Raw genomic sequence first — 19,696 nt, 5'->3', positions numbered from 1 at the left:
TTCTAAATCCAGATTCACCTGAGACTCAAGTGGTAAATTCTTACTAAGGTGTTTCGATTTCTCCTCTGTCATTTAGCTTTGGAAAAACAGTTTTCATTGAGGTGAGGCCTCTGTGGGAGTTATCACACCACACAATTACTCTAAACACAATAAAAATGTCAAGGTTGCTCGCAGGAACCTAAACATCCTTACAACTGGTCTCACATCTCAAATCCCCGGGGCCTTGATGGAGAGATAAATCAGTGAGGATGGCGTGGGGCGAACTCCCTTTCAAAGGAAGAGAAACCAAGAATTCACTGACATGCCTTCTTTAGTTCAATCTGTAATTAAAATATAGAAATGATTAAAATCAAGGCAATTCAGAGAATTCATGAGTTCTCATCATAGAGTCAATCCCATCAAATTTATTTTTAAAACACATTCACTGAAAAACTTTTTTTTATAAGAGGAAGACAACAGGCTTTTGAACAACATTGATGCCTCCCAAACCTTAAAACCAAACTAATTATGATATTTGCTAGAGCATGAGGATATTTTTAAAAAATTTTAAAAATTTAAGTATAGTTGATTTACAGTTTTGGACCAATGTGTGCTCTACAGCAAAGTGACCTGGCCAGACATATTTATACCTTCCCTTTCTTAAATTATCTTTCATCATGGTCTATCCCAAGAGACTGGATATAGTTCCCTGTGCTATACAGTAGGACCTCATTGCTTGTCCATTCTAAGTGTAATCGTTTGAATCCACCAATCTCAAACTCCTCGGCCATCCCACTCCCTCCCCCACTGCCTTGGCAACTATAAGTCTGTTCTCCATGTCTGTGAGGCTGTTTCTGTTTGTAGATAGGCTCCTTTGTGCCATATTTTAGGTTCCACATATAAGCGATGTTGTATGGTATTTGTCTTTCTCTTTCTGACTTAATTCACTCAGTATGAGAGTCTCTAGTTCCAACCATCTTGCTGCAAATGGCATTATTTTGTTCCTTCTATGGCTGCGTAACATTCCATTGTATATATGTGGCACATCTTCTTAATCCATTCATCTGTCGTTGGACATTTAGTGCTGCTATGAACATACGGGTGCATGGATCTTTTTGAATTTTAGTTTTGTCTGGATATATACCCAGGAGTGGGATTGCTGGATCATATGGTAGCTCTATATTTAGTTTTCTTCGGAACCTCCATACTGTTTTCCATTTGTGAAGATACTTAAATATGTCTGGAAAACTTCTTTAACTGGAAGTCTCTGCCATTAAGTAGATCTCAGGTATCAATTTTTAACTTGTATCTATGACATATCACCTCTGCACAGCCCCATGAGACCATTCAAAAGCAGCTCACCATATCAACCTTGCCCAGACATCATATTAATTTGTAGGACACAGAGGTGACCATTAGCATGCTATATATTCTGTGATTCAGGAAATAGACATGAATGATGACATGGGTAGGTCTGGTGCGACTCCTCTTGGTAGAAAACACAGCTCCAGGAGTGCTTTGAAGAACTGTGCTGTGCAATAAGCCACAGATGAACCCCTGAAAATGCAGAGGATGTGTAACTTCAGGTGGCTGGCTCTGTCTGTGGCCGGGATTGCTCAGAGCATTTTGGAATAACCTAGGAGGGAGCCCACTGCACAAAACAAGCCCCCTGCCTTGGTGGTCAGAGAAGATAAGTGAGCTACAAGTTGAGGTGTTTTTCTAGAATGAGATTTTAGCTCATCAGTCATAAGCTGACGGCTGCCTGGTGGAGCTGTGCTGTAACTACGAACAGCTATGTCCTTTGAATGTTTCCGATGACACCCATTCCCAGGGGTGAGTGAACTTGTGAAATGATGCCACACCACCTGTGTGCTGTCTGATACGACAGGACCACCTCAACCCTCAGACAGAAGGGGCCGGAGCCGCCTACCTTAAAGGACTGTACAAAGGTCCACAGTAAAATCCGGATGGTGTAGCCCTGACGCAGGAGCTTGATGAGGCGGGCAGCTCGGAAGAGCTTCAGAAAGCTCATGTTGAAGCCACTGGTGTTCACCAGCTGGTGGACCAAAAGGAAACATATAATTAGTGACATTATGGTCATTTAGAAAATCTAAGCACTAGTATTTGTGAATTTATCCCACATTCAGCTCAAAAATTAAACATGGATTCTGTCTTTCAGTTGGAAGCCCATCTCCAGCTTATGGGCCAGTGATGCTGGACCATCTCTCGGAGCCTCCACAGGTCTGCCCTCTATTGCCAGGTAGGAAGGTCTGAGGTATCCCAGGAGGGTGCCCTGCGCACAACTGATAAAACTGGCCGCCCCGGTCTTCTATGAGTGGTCCTAACTCTGCACTCCAGTGCCAGCGGGCAGACCTAATAATCCCCCTGGCACATGATGGTCCCCCAGCATTCAGAGTTGTGATGAGCTCTCCGAGTCTGCTTTAGGATGAATCATTTCAGGGAAACAGTTCAGGGCTAACAACTTTGAGAATGAAGACCTGTGCCTTTTCTGTATCTGCCAAAGAATCTAGCAGAACACTGAACACTCGGTCTCTCCTGGGGGCCGTTATCTCACTGATCCCATTAGATGGCTGCTGTCTGAGTCTGGCAAAGGGGACCAAGCCTCCCATGAGACTCAGTGCCATCCAATGTTCCTCTTTTACTGCAAAAGCTCGGGAGTGAGGAAGTGAATAGGGGGCTGAAGATTTGGTTGAAGGAGCTGAAGATGGACTGAATGTACAGAGCCAATCCCAAACCCCCAGTTCATTCTGTGGAGGATTTTTTTCAAATGCGACTCCAGGGCCAAGCTTAAGGAGAAGGGTCTAGGAACCATTCACCTTGCTGTCTGTCAGAATAATTTCTGTGATGCTCCCAATCACGGTGATGAAGTCGAAGATATTCCAGGTGTCTCGGAAATAGTTCTGCCAAGTGAATTCAGTCAGGAGCACATCGGGAAAAGGAAAAAGGACAAGAAAACAGGGAAAAAATGGAGACGAGGCATCTTTCTTTCTACGACCTTGTCCCTTGGAATTAAAACTTGTCAATTCAAGTACAAGTGCATCCTAACTTTGGCTTTAGTTCCTTATTTCTAACCAGACATGCAATTTCTCCTTCACTAATTTAAGAATTTCTTGAGAGTTCCCATCGTGGCACAGCAGTAACGAATCCGACGAGGAACCATGAGGTTTCAGGTTCGATCCCTGGCCTCGCTCAGTGGGTCAAGGATCCGGTGTTGCCGTGAGCTGTGGTGTAGGTCATAGACGCAGTTTGGACCTGGTGTTGCTGTGGCTATGGCGTAGGCCTGCAGCTATAGCTCCAATTAGACCCCTAGCCTGGGAACCTCCATATGCCACAGGTGTGGCCGTAAAAAGACATGATTAAAAAAAAAAAAAAAAAGAATTTCTCACTTGAGAAGTAGTTTCATCACTATTTGGAGACCTGTTTTTGAAGCTGTCGCTAAAAAGCTCCATAAAAAACATGTAAGATTTTTAATGTAATATTACATTAAAAACATGTAAGAAAGAAATTTGTGGTCACCCACATTCTGAAGTCTGAAAAAGAAAGATCATCACTGTCAGCTACGAGATAATATAATTATTTACAATATTACTCTGAGGTTTTCTGTAACTTTTGAATTATTTATATAGCATCATATAACCCCATAAATATACAGTTCTGACTTTCAACTGACCGTGAACGCCACAGAAGATGTCCTACGTAACTAGAGATCAAAGATGCGCTGAAAGTCTCTTCCTAGCCTTTCCCATGAAACCTTTTCAAGCCAACCTTGGATGGGCATGAGGATGAACAAGCTCATCTTTCCTCTTGTTCTCTGCCCCGTTACACCTGTCCAGGAGGTGTAACTAAATGAGCCACAAGGAAGCAATAATAACATTTGAGGGTTGAAGGAGACGAAGTGGCAAAAGACCTGGATGATGCGCCAAAGAGATAATGTCCCAATTAACAGAGAGAGTGGGCTCTGCTCCCATCTCCAGGATTCAGGTGAACACAGACCTTGGCTATATCCCATAGAGGAAACCAAACACCTGGGTTTCCAAACACAGGACCCACGTGGGCAGCACCTTGTGTAAGAGCCCCTCAGAGCGCTGCAGAAGTAACTTTCTCCATCCCCACAGCTGGCATTAGCGACTCTTTACTACACATGCCAGATTCTGGTCCAGGCCCTTCCTTGGCATTCTTTCAGTTCATTGATTCCTCGCATGGATGCTATAAATAGGCAGTGATAAACACCTCATGTTCATAAAACACTCAGTGGCAGGGCTGGCAGAAGAGTGGGGAGAGAGATGCAATAGGGAAACGGAGCAGAGGGAGGAGGGATGTGTACGAGCCCTTACGAGGGACTAGATGCCTTAGGTCTCCTCCATGGTTGGACACACACACACAGTATCTAAGGCTATAACGCAGCTATGGTGACCCTCCTTTTATTAACGGGAAAACTGAGCCTTAGAGAAGTCGGTCTAATTCCAAAGTCACAGGCACCTGCCAGGCACGTAGAGAAACGAGACACACAGCCTCACAAACTCACTTCTGTGAAGGACACGGACTGCTTCCGGAGTGAGGCCAAGTTGAGTCTCCATTCCTCAATTCTTAGGGCTGCCCTATTTCCAGCCTGGGATGAACTTCCTAATTCTTGGATAGGTCCCCATATGAGAGCTAGGATAGGAATACGAATCTAGGTCTTGGAGGACAAGTCCTGGATTCCAGTTGAGGCTGCTTTACGACACAGTATGGCAGACAAGTAGATTATGCTGGACAAAGTACGGGCTCCCAAGTCAGAAAGACCAGGATCCGAACACTGGCTCTGCCATTTAGTAATCTCATGCAAACTACGAACCTTCCAGAGCACCAGCTCATCCATAAAAGAAGAAAACTGTAATGCCCATCTAATAGAGCTATTTGGAAGCTAAAATAAATAGTACGTGAAGCATTTGGTACTTAGTAGACACCAACGTATGTTAATTCTCTCCCACTTTTTCCTTCTTCCTTCCTTTTTTATTCCCATTCCACATTCAAATTCTACTGCCTTTTATTGTGTAGTCTTCAAAAAGCAACAATTTTTCTGAGTTATATTTTCTCATTTAAAATAACAACAGGAGTTCCCTTGTGGGGCAGGGGGTTGAGGAGCTGGGGTTGTCACTACAGAGGCTTAGGTTGCTGCTGTGGTACAGGTTCAATCCCTGGCCCAGGAACTTCCACCTGCCATGTATATAGCTGATAAAATAAATAAATAAAGTAATAACAACAATAATAATAGTATCTGCCATGCCATGCATTTCAGAGTCCTCAAAACGATCTGACAAAACAGTATATATATTAGGCTATTCTGAAAATCTACAATACTATATCAATGAAAAGACTTATCTAAGACTAGTGGTACCTTTCATAGTGTGAAAACTTCTAGACCTTGAATGAAAATATGGGGGTGAGCGTGGGAAGGAGGCAGGCTTTGGGGCCAATCATCTAGTTAAGCTTGTCAACATGAATTCAGCATTCACCATAATTAGATGAAAAATTGAGGACTTAAGTGACAGACATGCAAATAATCAAGAGGCAGACAAATACTTTCCTTGTTGTGGCATCAGAGTGCCCCCCACTCCTGCTCCCCTTGCCCAGGGCTAGACAGTATTATAAAGGCATCTTGGTAGGTTTACCTTTTTCTTCCTCCAAGACTCAAAAGGGAATCAAACAACTAGCAATACAACCATTTACAATGGGTTCCCTTCAACTCTCCTCCCAAAACCATCACATCAGTGACTTTTCAAGGGACCCCCAGGAGAGCAGAAGCAACTCCCACCCTCAGCACGCACACTGATCAAGCCAAGGCCAGAGTCTCTGTTCAAGCTGCCACCAGACAAACCAAGTACTCAGATGACAAGCTAAGTGTCTCTTCTTGAGAGGGAAGCCATACACATATAGGATTTGAAACAGTAGCTCACACACTAAGTGTCAAACAGCTGTCAAGCGGCTTCATCTGCAACCCGCTGATCTCACTGTAAACACTGAGCCAAGGGTGGGGGTGGGGGGGTGCAAGGCGGGGGAGAGAGGATTATTCGGCTTAGAGGACACTGAAGCAAAGGGCTAGGTTTGCTTTATATTCTCCAGGGCAGGGGCAAGAATTTGCCAAACAACTGTAATTAGCAGTTGAGGAGAAGTCAAAGGAGAAGACATACCAGGAAGACTCATCTCAACCCTACCAAACCCAGTTCCAGAACCCCCCTCCCCAAACACACACACACACACACACACACACACACACACACACACACACACACACACACACACACACAGCCACACACATTTCAAAGGTCATCAGCCTTTAGAGGCTTAAGTACTAAACATTTATTTTTATTGGCACAAATTACACGAAACGAAAGGGAGGAAGACAATTATCTATTATCTAGGTAAAATCTATTATCTGCTGTGTTTGAGGCTAAGAGGGTTAGATATTTTCCCACTTGAATTATAACATTTTAAACCCTGTACACGTCAACAAGCACTCAAGGTTTATCAGTCCGATCCTTGGTTTATTCCTCCTCAGCAAATCATTCTTACTAAATGTTCTAAGACCCAGTGATTGCCCCTGCTCGACTGCAGACAGAAATTGACAGGAGCAGAGCTGAGGGCTAGATGAGTGTAGGGCTGGGGGTCGGCTTCCCTTCGCCCTTTCTCCTAACATCCTGGCCCATCCTTGTGTCTCTTTGGCAGTTTACTGAGCAGTCACAACCAGCCCGTGATCAGAAGGGCAGGTGTGTGAACCACTGCTGGAATAGGAGGGACACTGCCTCCGAACAAAGGCTGGGGATGTACCCCCCCAAGAAATGAGGACAAGCATGATGCCAGGGTCAATTCCAGAACATACCAAGAAGCCAAAGGCAATGATCTTTAGGACACACTCCAGGGAAAACACCATGGTGAAGGCGATATTCAGGTACTTCAGGGCCAGTTCATATGTACAGGGAGCGGAATAGTACTGCCAGGGAGAGAAAAGAGGAGAGAATTAACCCCTAAAGGGGACAGTGGCATCCACATCCCCGAGGCTGGCCACCTCTCATCCCTGCCCTTGGGGGACATCCAGTGCATGATGAAGGGGGAGGGAGGACCATCCAGGACCAGAGGGGAGACGCGCACAGGCTATGCAGCAGGATGAAGCAAAGCAACACGCGTGAAAACTCCGATCATGCCCCACCCAAGTTACTGGGTGGCCAGTCTTCCCTAGAGAGGAAGGTAGGAAAGGCAGAAACATTTTCTAAAGTTAAGCCCTTTACCAATTAGTATGAAATAACACCAAACTCCTTCCAAAACTTTGTGACTATCTCCCGATACCGTCACCCTTATCTGGATATGACTGCCCTCACCACCCCTTGGGTTCCGAGTTCCCGGACTGCCGCCCTGCATGGCATTGACAAAATGGCTGGGCAATCAATGGAGGCAAAACCAAAAGCGATTCTGAGAGGGCAACGCAGGTAAGGAGGCAAGAGACTGCTAGGCTGGCGTCTCGGGCGCCCACCCAGGGCTGCGGGAGGGAGCGGTGGCCCGGGTCCGGCCCCCTGAGCACCTCCCAGGCGCCGTCCTCTCACCTTCATCATCAGCACGACGGTGTTGAGGGCGATCATGGCCATGATGGTGTACTCAAAGGACGGGGACACCACGAAGTGCCACACGCGGTACTGGAAGGTCTGCCGGTTCTGGGGCATATAGCGGGTGAGGGGTTTGGCGCTGATGGCGAAGTCGATGCACGCCCTCTGCGGGAGAGGCACGCTGATTAGCCCACGCTCGGACTCCCTGCCCCGTGCACGTGGTGGGCTATGGGTTAGACGGCGCGAGGACGACAGGGTAGGAAACGAGGCTGGGGCTAGACCAGCAGAGATAAAAGTGGCAGAAGAGATTATCTGGACAAGACCACATGTGATGTCACTGGAAGTGACTACACATGGAGCACCCACCATGGCCCAGCAGAAATGAAGCTGACTAGTATCCATGAGGACACGCATTCAATCCCTGGCCTCACTCAGTGGGTCAAGGATCCGGTGTTGCCATGAGCTATGGTGTAGGTCACAGATGTGGCTCAGATCTGGCGTGGCTGTGGCTATGGTGTAGGCCGGCAGCTGTAGCTCCAATTCGACCCCTGGCCTGGGACCCTCTATATGCTGTGGGTGGGGCCCTTAAAAGACTAAATAAATAAATAAAGTGAATACACAGAACTAGCAGGGTCTATTCCATGGGGTAAGGACTCATGGTTTTCATGATCTTTTGTTGTGAGCCACATGGGAAGTCCATTTTAATGATGTCTTTTTACAGGGCCTGTGGCTGAGATGTTCTGGCCGGGAGCCCACCTGACGGCTGCAGTCAGATGGAACCATCTATCACCCGCTACGTCCCCATGGCATTTTACTTGCATTTCTCTTATAGACTCTTCACAATTTCTAGTTCCTCCAGGATAAAAACAAGGAACCCTACAACATGCCTGAACTATACCTGCTCTGGGAAAAGCAGTAATGAGTCAGACAGGTTCCCTGCCCTTAGGGCAAATACGTTCCATCGAGAGACGCAGCCAGGGAAGCCGATGTCTTAATGTTCAAAGACTCGCACCCATCTTTCACCCCGACCTCCAGAGCGTGCACCGTGTAAAGATCAGAACAGCTTCTCAAACACCTTCCATCCCTTCCAGGTCTTCGTGCCTCATACCTGGGCTTTCAACAGAGCAGAAAATGCTCCAAAAAGGTTCCCAACTGGCTAAGAAATTTTTTCATCAATTCTCTCTATACGTCACAGTCACATTAAGAACAGTCTGTCCTCCTAGCTGCTGGTCTGAGAGTCCTTTCTGGCCTTTCTGGAGCCCCCGGGGCCCTAGAACCCCAGACCCCTGGTTTTACCTCGTTCTTCTCCAGGCTGCATTCCTCCATCATCTTGTCCCCCTGCTCCTGGAAGGTGATGATGATAAGCGCCACAAAGATGTTGACGAAGAAGAAAGGGAAGACCACAAAGTAGACCACGTAAAAGATGGACATCTCCATGCGGTTGCTGCGGCTCGGGCCTCGGTCCTCCTCGGTCACATCGACAGAATGCTGCAAAACTCTGGGGACAGAGGGGGCAGGGCACAGATGGTGGGCGGCGGTCTTGGCACGCACTCCGACTCAAGGCTTTCTTCGTAGATGTGCCCCCTAGTATATTTTCTTATCTTTTCAAATTTTGTGGATCCTCCGTGAATGGGGGGGGGTCCCATCACCAAGGTGGTGAAGACCCAGGGACCCCCCCACCCCCCACCAATCCATGGCTCCTTCTAGACCCTGTGCCATCACGCATCCAACTCCCAAGCCCTGGAGTGATCTTATGTTATAGTTTAGGTTGTCCCATTGAATAAATACGAAGAGACTCCTGAATATCTATTCGGCATCTGGCCTCCCAAAGAGTATGCTGCCACCAGAGAGTGGTGCCTTGGGAACGGCCATGTCTCTGAACAAATCGGCCTGCAGCCACGAGCAGCGTAAGAAACTGCATTCTGTTGTCTTCGCCATACGAGCTATGGTCACCGAAAGGGTCTCTGGGTTCTGCCAGCTCCTCCTTAATCTTCAACCCTCAGGTCCAAGGCCAACGTGGAGGATAAATCTGTCTAAACCAGGCCTTAGGGACCTCCTGAGGTGTGGAGAGCTCTTCAAAACACATTTGTTCTCCAGGAGTCAGCTGGCTCCACTCAACTCAACAATCAGCTAAAACATTAAGCAGTTCCAATATTTCCCTGACTTTGTCACGTCCCTTTTAATTCTCGCCCGAAGGATCTTCATTCTCCCTCTCTTCTGCCTGTCTCACCTCCTCATGACCAGCTACTTTCCTTGGCACAATCCCAAAGGATGAGCCTTGTTCATCCTGAAATCAGCCTTTCAAGACAACTGCGTGCGGCCCTATCCCAGCTCACAGACAAGCAATGCCAACCCATCACTCACTGAGGCCACCCTTCCCCTGTGGAGACGGTGAAGAGGGTCAGCAGGGCCCAGATGATGTTGTCGTAGTGGAATTCGTGGCGCTTCCATTCTCGGCCTTTCACCTCCATCTTGTTCTTCTCGTGATCAACATAGTTGCCTCTAAAACCAGAGCAGAAAGGAAACAGGGCCCCTTCACTCTAGGTCATGGAAGAGCAAAGGAATCCTAGGGACGCCAATAACATATGGCGGTAATAACAGCATTCAGGGGAGTTCCCCTTGTGGCTCGATGGTAACAAACCCAACTAGTGTCCATGAGGAGGTGGGTTTGATCCCTGGCCTCGCTCAGTGGGTTAAGGATCCGGTGTGGCCGTGAGCTGTGGTGTAGGTTGCAGACATGGCTCGAATCCCCTGTTGCTGTGGCTGTAGTGTAGGCCAGCAGCGGCAGCTCCAATTCAACCCCTAGCCTGGGAATATCCATATGCTGTGAGTGTGGCTCTAAAAAGGAAAAAAAAAAAAAAAAAAAAAAAATCAGCACTCAAATGCAAGGAAGAAGGAACTGTATTAAAGGCAGTATATAATTATGAATAAAAAGGGGATTGAGTGCCCAACAGACATGGAAGATTAAATCCCAAATCCTTTCACTAGTCGCTAGGTAACCTTGAGCAACTTACTTAAAACTTTCTGTGCCTCAGCTACCACACTATAATGTGCAAATAAAACCTATCTCGGGGAGTTCCCCTTGTGGCTCAATGATAACAAACCCGGCTAGAGTCCATGAGGATGTGGGTTTGATCCCTGGCCTTGCTCAGTGGGTTAAGGATCCAGTGTCCGTGAGCTGTGGTGTAGGTCGCAGACACAGCTCAGATGCTGCATTGCTGCACCTGTGGCAGCCGTAGCTCTGATTCGACCCCTAGCCTGGGAATTTGCATATGCCACTAGTGTGGCCCTAAAAAGGCAAAACAAAACAAAACAAAAAAAACCTATCTCGAAAGGTCATTAGAAAGATTTAAAAACAAAACCTGCTGTAAAATGCCATGTTCCCTGTCGCACACAAATCAACCTTTAGCAACTTCTCATTTTGCCTTTTTTCCCCAAGAGGAACGGAAATAGGTAAGAGAAACAACAGGCCTAGCTATAAAGGGTCGTGTAAGACCTCATCAGAACACACTTTAGCAGAAAGTGAAGGGTACGTGCTGGTGGCACTCACATGCACTCCTTCTCTGTGTCCTTGGAACTGTCCGTGCAATAGAAGAACTTGCCCTTGAAAAGCTGAACCGCGATGACAGCAAAGATGAACATGAAGAGTTTATAGACAATGAGTATGTTGAAGACGTTTTTCAAGGAGGTCACCACACAGTCGAAGACAGCCTGCGGACAGAATCAAGAGCCCTGCGGTGAGCCCCTGGAACGGTCTGTGTATCTGTCTAGAGCTGCGTTGGGTTCACACCACCACCGGCTGGCCCCACTGAGAAGGTGCCCTACTCTTGAGATAGCTCCCTGCTAGGAAGTGACTCTCGGGGGATCCAGCCCTGACTTCTAAGCAGCTGGTGGCTCTGGGAACCTACCATTTGGGAGGGGAACACATGCCCTGAATCTGAAAGGAAACCCAAAGCAGGAGAGACCACATGGTATCAGGCAGTGATGGGAGTCCTTTTCGGAATCCTATTGCGTACACCCCACTTGGTGTGAAGCAGACATTCCTGCAGAAAAGGGATCCTTGAAATCGCTTAGCCTGTTTTAGGCATTAAAGAGCTTATTTGTAACCTCTTTGGGGACATTCTTAGATTTGATTTATATACTGAATACGTGTTGTGTTCTCTTGGTCTTTCTAAATAGACCAGAGAGTAATAATGAACTATCATCTCTGTTCATTGGAATGATCCTGTGTGATAAGTTCACATATTTATTCCAATTATGTTCCCCACTTAATGTAAACATTCCCTAGGTCAAAGCTGGCTGTGCTGGGGATGAAGATTCAACGGGTGATGCAGGAAGTGGGTGAGGGCTGCCGTCTCTTAGAGACAGGACAACCTGGTGGACAGAATCAGGAATTTGGACTTTGGTTCAAGATGATGTATCTCCCTCTGGAGAAGCCACTCAAGTCCCTGAGCCATGAGGACTTACATGGGAACTCAACACGTCAAGCCTTTTGAGGGTTATTTTCTGGGTATTTAGGTTTAGCTCACTGAAGAGCCTAGCCCCAGAGTGGTGCTGCCTTTAGGCAGTTGTTCCTTCACAGTGCTGGGTAAACACTGCTCATTTAATTAGTTCCACACTGCAGGGAGTGTGAGTGACATGCAACCTGGTAGAATGATCAGAGCCACCTACGTTTCCCTCAGGTGACAGAGCTGCAGAGAGAGGACCCGGCACTTCCTAATTAATTGGAATTAACAAAGGTTGGGGTTGACTGATCTCATCACCCCATCTGAACTCTTCTCAGGACCCCAACGTGGCTCAGAGGAGGTGAAACCACGGGGCCTGGGCTGCAGCTACCAACAGGGCTGGGCCCCCAGGCCTCCTGGCCATCTTTTGCTGGGGGTGAGGCAGAAAGGAATCCATGTTCATGGGCACTGACCAAGGCCAAGCCCTGTGCATGAAAGACCACCTGATCTGATCCTGTGGAAGGTGTCTCATTGCGGGGGGAAGACGGGGCAGTGGAGGAGGAGAGTGGCGAGCACACTTCCTCTGGAGCATGACTCCCTGTCCTTGGAAATCCATGCAGGTGGCCAGGGCCCTGGGCTTGGAGAGGAAACCACATCTCAGACACTTAGGGGCCTTTCAAAAGTGACTTTCCTGGGGTCCTAAGGCTCTGATAAACCTAGCTGGTTTGCTACCTCTCTGCAGAGCCAGAGGGTTGAACGGGAAGCAGTGGGCTGGTGGTGGAATGGTAGGTGAGGAATATCAGAGGTGATGCAAACCCAGTGGGAAAGGGGAACTGGGAGGCAGGGGAGTCCCCCCTTGTCCCCTCCCTGGTGGTGGCTCTCATTCACAGGAACTCAGGGAGGAAGAACTTTTCCCTATGAGGTTTCAGCTTCCATAACAGCAAAATAGGCATGTGGAAGAGGCGGGTTTGACATGCCAGCCAACTTGACTGGTAGAGCACACTGTGCGGGCAGGAAGACTCCACTAGGGAGCCCAGGGTGGGCGAGCAGGGAGGGCACTGGTCAGGGACCAGGAGAAGGAGGTTAACAGACCTATGAAGACACAGGTCTTGGCAACAGGGAGAACTTGATCCATGTGAGCTCATGTCCCCATTTCTCCTCTGCTTGTGCCAAAAGTGACTCTGTGCCCTCGGGCAAGGGGTTGACCTAGTTGTGCCTCAAAAATATGAAGTCTAGGGCTAAGGATCTTCTAAGATCCTCTCTTTCTACAGACTTACAAGGAAAGAAACCATCCCAGGTTGTTTGGTCTGACCTAGTGTGCAGACCGCCACACAGAGGGCTTCTGCTCCTCCTGTTTTGGGTTCTGATCCACCTTAACGACACAGGAGGCTCTTAAAAAAGCCGCACTTGTTCTTCCTAGATGACTTGCCACAGAGAGTATAAAATGCTTCGTGGGTTTGGACTCAAGGGGCGCAAAAGCCTCTTTATAGATTTTTATGGGGGGGGAGGGGAATACTGGATATTTTGAAATGAAGACACTTAATTCAAGCAGTGAAAAGAAGCTCAGCTCCCGTGTGAGCAAAAGGAGTCCTCCCAGGTATAATTCGCCACAAGCAGGCCAACCATGGCCAGAGAGAGGAGACAGATGGACGAAGGGGAGCTGATGGGGAAAGACTCGGAGGACGTCACCTTGAGCTTGGGCAGGCGCTTGATGGTCTTCAGTGGTCGCAGCACCCGGAGCACCCGCAGGGATTTGATGGTCTTGATGTCCCGCCCCTTGTTGGTTCTGCAGGGAGAGAGGCCCCGGGGAAGCACAGGACAGGGGAGAATTAAAGTGACAGTCACACGACTGCGTTAATACCAGGGGAAGTGGGGGAGGGGGGTAGGCAAGAGGCTGGGAATGGGGTCAGGGTAGACTCCTGCATGGAGATTCCCCCCCCTCGACCCCCGCCGCAAAACATGCTCCGGGGCAATTTCCCGATCACTCCCCAGTGCACACGTATTCACACGCTTGCACACTCAAACTCGCACACGCACACCCACGTATTCTCACACCAAGGATGCAGGCACACCAGAGAGGCACCCAGGCACACAAATCAATCAACACGTCCTCCTCGTCATGGCCTGAGCAATGCTGCTCATGACCCCACTGGCCAGAAGGAAACGGAGGGTGAACGGACGAGGGACCATGACCGCAGTCCACGGTGGCCTGTCACAGTGCTGTCTAGCTAGCCTTCCGCAGAAGGCTCTCAAATGGTATTTGCTGAATTGAAGAGGGAGCCACGGTAAAGAGCAAATCTCATCGGGGGACTCAAGCTGGTCCTTCCTTTCTGCTCTAGGTTTGCCCCCTCTGCACAGTTCCTGAGTTCAGGGGAGAGCAGGGGCAGGAGGGCTGCTGGGGACATGACACCCTTGCTGTGCTGCCGGCTCCAGAGCGAGCACATCCTGCCGGCGTCTCGCCAGGACCTCAGCTCTCATCCTGATCATCTCTGTGCGGCTGGCTCCTCCACAGGCCCTTCCCAGGTAAGCAAGCTCCACCTAACCCGTGCCGCCGACAGCCCTCCGGTGGGAGACCCAAACTTCGAGCCCTGCCCACCTTTATCCCTGCCTGACAGCGAAGGACCTTCTTCAGCCTCTCGGAAATGCTTGCTCCTAGTAGGTAAGATGCATTTCTCTATTTTTAGGCAGGAAATGAATAAATCAACCTGCAGGCTTCTTGCTACCCTGCTCATCCCCTGAGATCTTTGCATTCCAGTCAAACACTGTAATTGTAAAACACACAGATGGTAGGAAGTGAGACTCTAAATAGTAAGCTTGGGCTCTGGTTCTTTCATCGAGATGGCCCCGATTACCATGACACCAGCTATCCCAGGAAATGGGCTCCGCCTAGAACCTCAGAGGGGAACTACAAGGCTTCTGCCTGTTTTTCTACCGGTCCTTCCTGCCATACCCGTCCCCCAGACAGGGAGCTCAAAGACCCTCCATTCTTTCACACAAGGCAAGGTAGGAAGACACTTGATACAATCAAAGAACGCTGGCTTTGCCTAGGATGTGAATTTGAGGACCCTCTTAAATGGTTATAATCCACAACACAGAAGTCACTTTTATTCAACGTTAGATCTGAATACAGATAATCCAAAAGCATCACAGGGGATAGGCTTTTGCATCATAGGCATTGTATATTTTATAAACTCATTGGTAGCTTCATCTGTCTACCTCTCTAAAAAGGCAACACACAAGCCACATACATATCCACACTAATAAGAACAATCACTTTCCAAGAAGGCTTGGTGGCTCCCAGTGTTTGTTCTCTTGGATATCAATGAAAACACACCACTCATATAAATACACCACTCCTTTCTCAATGAGCCAGCTCTTTCCCTCCCAACCACACTCTCTCCCTCCTCCAACCCACTCCTCCTTCTATTTTTTTTCACCTCAAAGAAAATTGAAGAAAAAATATTTACCCCAAAGCATTCCTATGGAGGATCCAAGAAAGCAGTTTAAAAAAAAAAAAAAAAAAAAAAAAAAGGAAGAGAGACGGAGAGGAGAGAAAGAGAAAAGGGAGACGTCAGTAAACTTCAGGGAGAAAAGGGAATTTTCCAAGGGGAAACTGGAGAAGCCCAGGCCCGAGAGATCCCGCTTACAGCCTTGGCACTTGCAGAGTCCACACGCTTTGGGAAAAGGAAGGAAGGGCCAGCCCACCATCTGTTCCCACGCCCTCCTCTCCACCCTGCACAGGCAAAGGCCCTCTGCAGGCACTAGTGAAGCTGCCTCTTGTTAGATGGTACTCCCATGTTGTACTTTATGCCACGCAGCCTAGTTTAAGTCAAGCTTTCTAAGTGTAGGCTCTCACTTCCATGTCTTTTTCTTTTTTTTTTTTTAAATAGCAAAGAATTGAGGGTTGACTTTATTTTTTACTACTCTTCAGATAAAATGTTTCTGGGTCCGGTGACTTTACAGGAAACTAGACTACAGGAAGTATGCCTGCTCTGGGCCAACATCTGTCTCGTGGAAGGGCGTTTCAAGTCACAGAGGCATATTTATGCTCACAAAGGATTTCACTGGAAGACGGACAGCAGCGTCATGGACAGCTCTCAAAGCACAGATGGGCCACCCCGCAGAACCATCCTGAAGGATGGGGGAAAGCCCTGTCTATCACAATCCCAACGTCACACAAAAGGATGCTTTGTGATGACGTGGAGGACCACCTGTCCTCTGTGAGCTGTTTACTGTGAAGCTTGAAGCAAAATCATCCTAGCTCTGTTGCTGAGGCTTAACAAGGACAGAAATAAAGCTGGGCAGCAAAAACTGTAGCACATTGGAGATAGAAATAATGAAAGCTCACTTTCTGAATGTCTATTCTTGGCTAGATGCTGTGTTCCGTGCTTTTATCTGGACCCCTGGGAACTTTGGGACAAAAGGATTATTTGCTTCCATTTCACAGATGGGATTCCCAGAGGCCGAGTGCCTGGCATTGGCAGGGCGAGACAGGACATGACCCCAAGTCTCTGTGATGCTCAGTGCTCTTGCTCTGTACCACTCAGCTTCTGCACCAGCAGGTTTTGGTTCAAGGCTCTGTCAGACAGCTCACCAAATTCGCCCTGAAATCCACTTAACTGCAAAGGAAATTGCAGGCCCAGGAAGATGTCCTTTTGCGCTAGGTCTGAGTGAGTGAGCCCCAGCGACATGGGTGATCCAGCCTGCTACTATGAAGTGCCTAGAATTCCACCTTTGCTTCTTAGTTGCCAATTGCTGTGAAGGGTACGTTTTCTTCCTTTTACTTTTTTTTTAAAATGTTTGATAAACCTATGTTACATCGCCATATGCCACAAGCAAAGACTTCCTTTTTTTTTTTTCCCTTCAGTCATGCCCACGGCATTCAGAAATTCCCAAGCTAGGGTTTGAACCTGCACCACAGCAGTGACAATGCCAAATCCTTAATCGCTAGGTCACCAGGGAGCTCATTAGATTCCTTTTTTTTTTTTTTTTTTTGTCTTTTTACCATTTCTTGGTCTGCTCCCGTGGCATATGGAGGTTCTCAGGCTAGGGGTTGAATCGGAGCTGTAGCTGCTGGCCTACACCACAGCTCACGGCAATGCCGGATCCTTAACCCACTGAGCAAGACCAGGGATCGAACCCGCAACCTTATGATTCCTAGTCGGATTCGTTAACCACTGAGCAACGATGGGAACTCCTCATTAGATTTCTGATGACCATTTTGTTCAGTGAATGATTCCACATTCCAAATTAAATTAACTTTCACTATAAATGCTAAATGAACGGTGGGTGGTTTGAGAATTAAAGCCAAGGACTTATCAACCTTAAAGCTCATGTGATCATCTCCAAATGCTGGGAAGGCAGAGGTAATACCTTCTCCTGAATTATAACAGCATCTTCTCATGCACAAGACCCATCATGTGATAGGTCAGCCCAAGAGGCCTGTATCCATTCCTATAACAGTACGGATGCAATCCTTACTAAATGGCCAGCACTATTCTAAGTACCCGATACACAGGTGTGAATAAAACAGATGCGGTCCCTACCCTCTTGATCCTTCCTTAATCTAGGAGAGAATACAGTTCTTGAGCAAACTAATGAAGGTATAATGGCAAGCAAAATGCCATGGGGAGAATGGTATCATTTGACTGAAAATTTTATCCAAACAACTGTAGAGGTCACCAGCTCTTCCACAGGCTCTATTCCTCTTGAGCAAAACCTCAGGGAGACTCTTCTGTATCCCCAAAATGAGAGAAGAGAGCGGGATCAATGGACAGGCAGGTGGTCCAGACTTTCATGTTCTGCTTAGCGCAGGTCCTTAATCCCAAGACCTGTATGTCCAGGAGACTCGAAATGGGTTCTCAGAGGTTCAAACTCTTGGATGCCCATCATATGAAGAAAGGCTCAGTAATTCTTGCTCCTCCTACACACGTGGACGAGGACAGGATTTGCTATGATTAATTTTACCCCAGGATCCTAGTAAAATATCATACTATGGGACAAAAGGGATCTCGGGCCATCCTGTGTGTCCCTTGTTTTGGAAATCGGAGTTCTTTGATGATACACTCTTCACAGCTGACTGTGGCTGCCAACATTCTGGGTAGGGGGTTATTTGTCCCATTCTGACTCTCACAAGTTTGAGCCAGGGAGACTAATCAGACTCAACTTAAATAGTTAAATAAAGATCAGTCGTTGCGGGGAGTTCCCTGGTGGCACAGAAGGTTAAGGATCCAGTGTTGTCACTGCTGTGGCACAGGTTCAATCCCTGGCCTGGGAACTTGTGCATACTGCAAGCAAGGCCCCAAACAAAAAGATGAGTCATTGCTCTGCGCATCTTTCAAACAGATCTCTCACTGCGGAGGAGCCACAAAAAAACTATGATTTAGAGTGGTTGCTAAAAAGCATGCTTGCGTTCTCAGTTTTAACATATGTTCAGTACAGATTTGAAAATTGCCATTTGAAATGAAAGGAATACTGGCTAACAAAGCCACAGAGTCAGGATAAAGCTTCAACAATTTAGCCCCACTAATTAAAATGTATCATAAATTTACACATAGGCTCAGCCACATGACCTCTCCCAAATCCTGCATATGGGCATCATTTAAGCCATTATCTGACTTAAAAAGATTGCAAGGGAGAGGTCTCATCAAACTAAGACAATAAACTCTTCAAGTACTCCGATCAATCGAGGAACACTGGTTTAGAAAAAAATTCATGGGCTCTTTACAAATCACCTGATAATACCTTGCTACTCCTCGCTACTAAATGTATCATCAGAACTTTCTGACCCGGCCTAGCTAATTAGTGAGATTTTTATCAGGTCTAGAGGTTGACCTGAATGTTAAACTTTGTGGGTGATATCCCACGCGTGAATGCACGGGTCCACTTTAACTGGGGCTCCACTGGGCTACCCACCTCCCCATTTATTTTCCTACTTATTTGTTAAGTTCCTGGCTGCTTTCCAGAAGAAAAAAAAAAAATGCCCTGCTGCTCTTCTGTCTCATCATCAGTAAAAGATGAGAATTGTCCAGCTCAGTTGTCAAGTTGCCCTCCAGGTCTTTCATGTGTAATCACTCGTCATTCATTGTAATCTGGCTTTTCAGTTCCTAGGTTCCCCCTTTTCTCAAAGGACGTGCTTGCAAATTGATTTCCACTGGGAAGTGACTCTCCTTCCACGGGGAGGGGGGCAGAGACAGGACATCGGGTTCGGAAGCTCCCTTTCCTAAGTGGAATTGCTTTCTGCTCTCCCCTGCGAGCCCAGGAGGAAACAGCACCCGGGACCTGAAGGGGGTCTCTTGTGCTTGGGAAATGGACAGACTTGCTGGTATGGGGGGGGGGCGGTGAGGTTATGCCGTGGGGACCCTGGACTATGATTAGCAGTCAATAATAACTACCATTTACTATGTACTTACTAAGGGTTTGACACTATGTTGGACACTGAATATAATTTACCTTAATTAATTCTCACAAGACCCAAATATAATTATTCTTAATTTCTTCTTAGCAATGAGCAAGTAAAAGTTCAAAGAGTTAAGTAGCTAATAATGAACGGTGCTACGTTTACCTGACTCTGAAACCTAGGCTCTTATTTATAATGTTATAGTGCCTTTCCACTTGGGAACCCCTGGAGGGTTTTAGCCAAAGAAGGAAACAGGAAAAGAAACCAGTAGTTCC

General features: G+C 47.4%; 1 protein-coding gene across 19 annotated transcripts in view; it reads right to left on the bottom strand.

Annotated features, from left to right (window-relative positions):
* CACNA1E (calcium voltage-gated channel subunit alpha1 E) overlaps positions 1-19,696 on the bottom strand; it is a 607,618-nt gene that overhangs the window by 40,868 nt on the left and 547,054 nt on the right. For 16 of the 19 annotated variants that reach the window (XR_014816369.1, XR_014816370.1, XR_014816366.1 and 13 more), the window contains 8 exons: positions 13,712-13,808; positions 11,128-11,288; positions 9,942-10,079; positions 8,874-9,075; positions 7,578-7,742; positions 6,860-6,970; positions 2,817-2,900; positions 1,910-2,035 (listed from right to left, as the gene is read on the bottom strand). Coding sequence is in view for 8 of the 19 variants with exons in the window: in XM_084977828.1 (XP_084833954.1) it covers positions 1,910-2,035; positions 2,817-2,900; positions 6,860-6,970; positions 7,578-7,742; positions 8,874-9,075; positions 9,942-10,079; positions 11,128-11,288; positions 13,712-13,808 (1,084 nt within the window). In the remaining 11 variants the exon portion in view is untranslated. Of the gene's footprint in view, positions 1-1,909; positions 2,036-2,816; positions 2,901-6,315; positions 6,971-7,577; positions 7,743-8,873; positions 9,076-9,941; positions 10,080-11,127; positions 11,289-13,711; positions 13,809-19,696 lie in introns of those variants that run through there. The other 3 variants (XM_084977834.1, XM_084977835.1, XM_084977836.1) reach the window with 1 other exon arrangement.

Source organism: Sus scrofa, chromosome 9 (assembly GCF_054392235.1).
Source record: "Sus scrofa isolate SSC_HxYL_T2T_F1_AM1 chromosome 9, Sscrofa_HxYL_maternal_Yorkshire_Landrace_v2.0, whole genome shotgun sequence".
Lineage (NCBI taxonomy): Eukaryota > Metazoa > Chordata > Mammalia > Artiodactyla > Suidae > Sus > Sus scrofa.
This window is presented reverse-complemented; position numbering and strand designations above follow the sequence as displayed.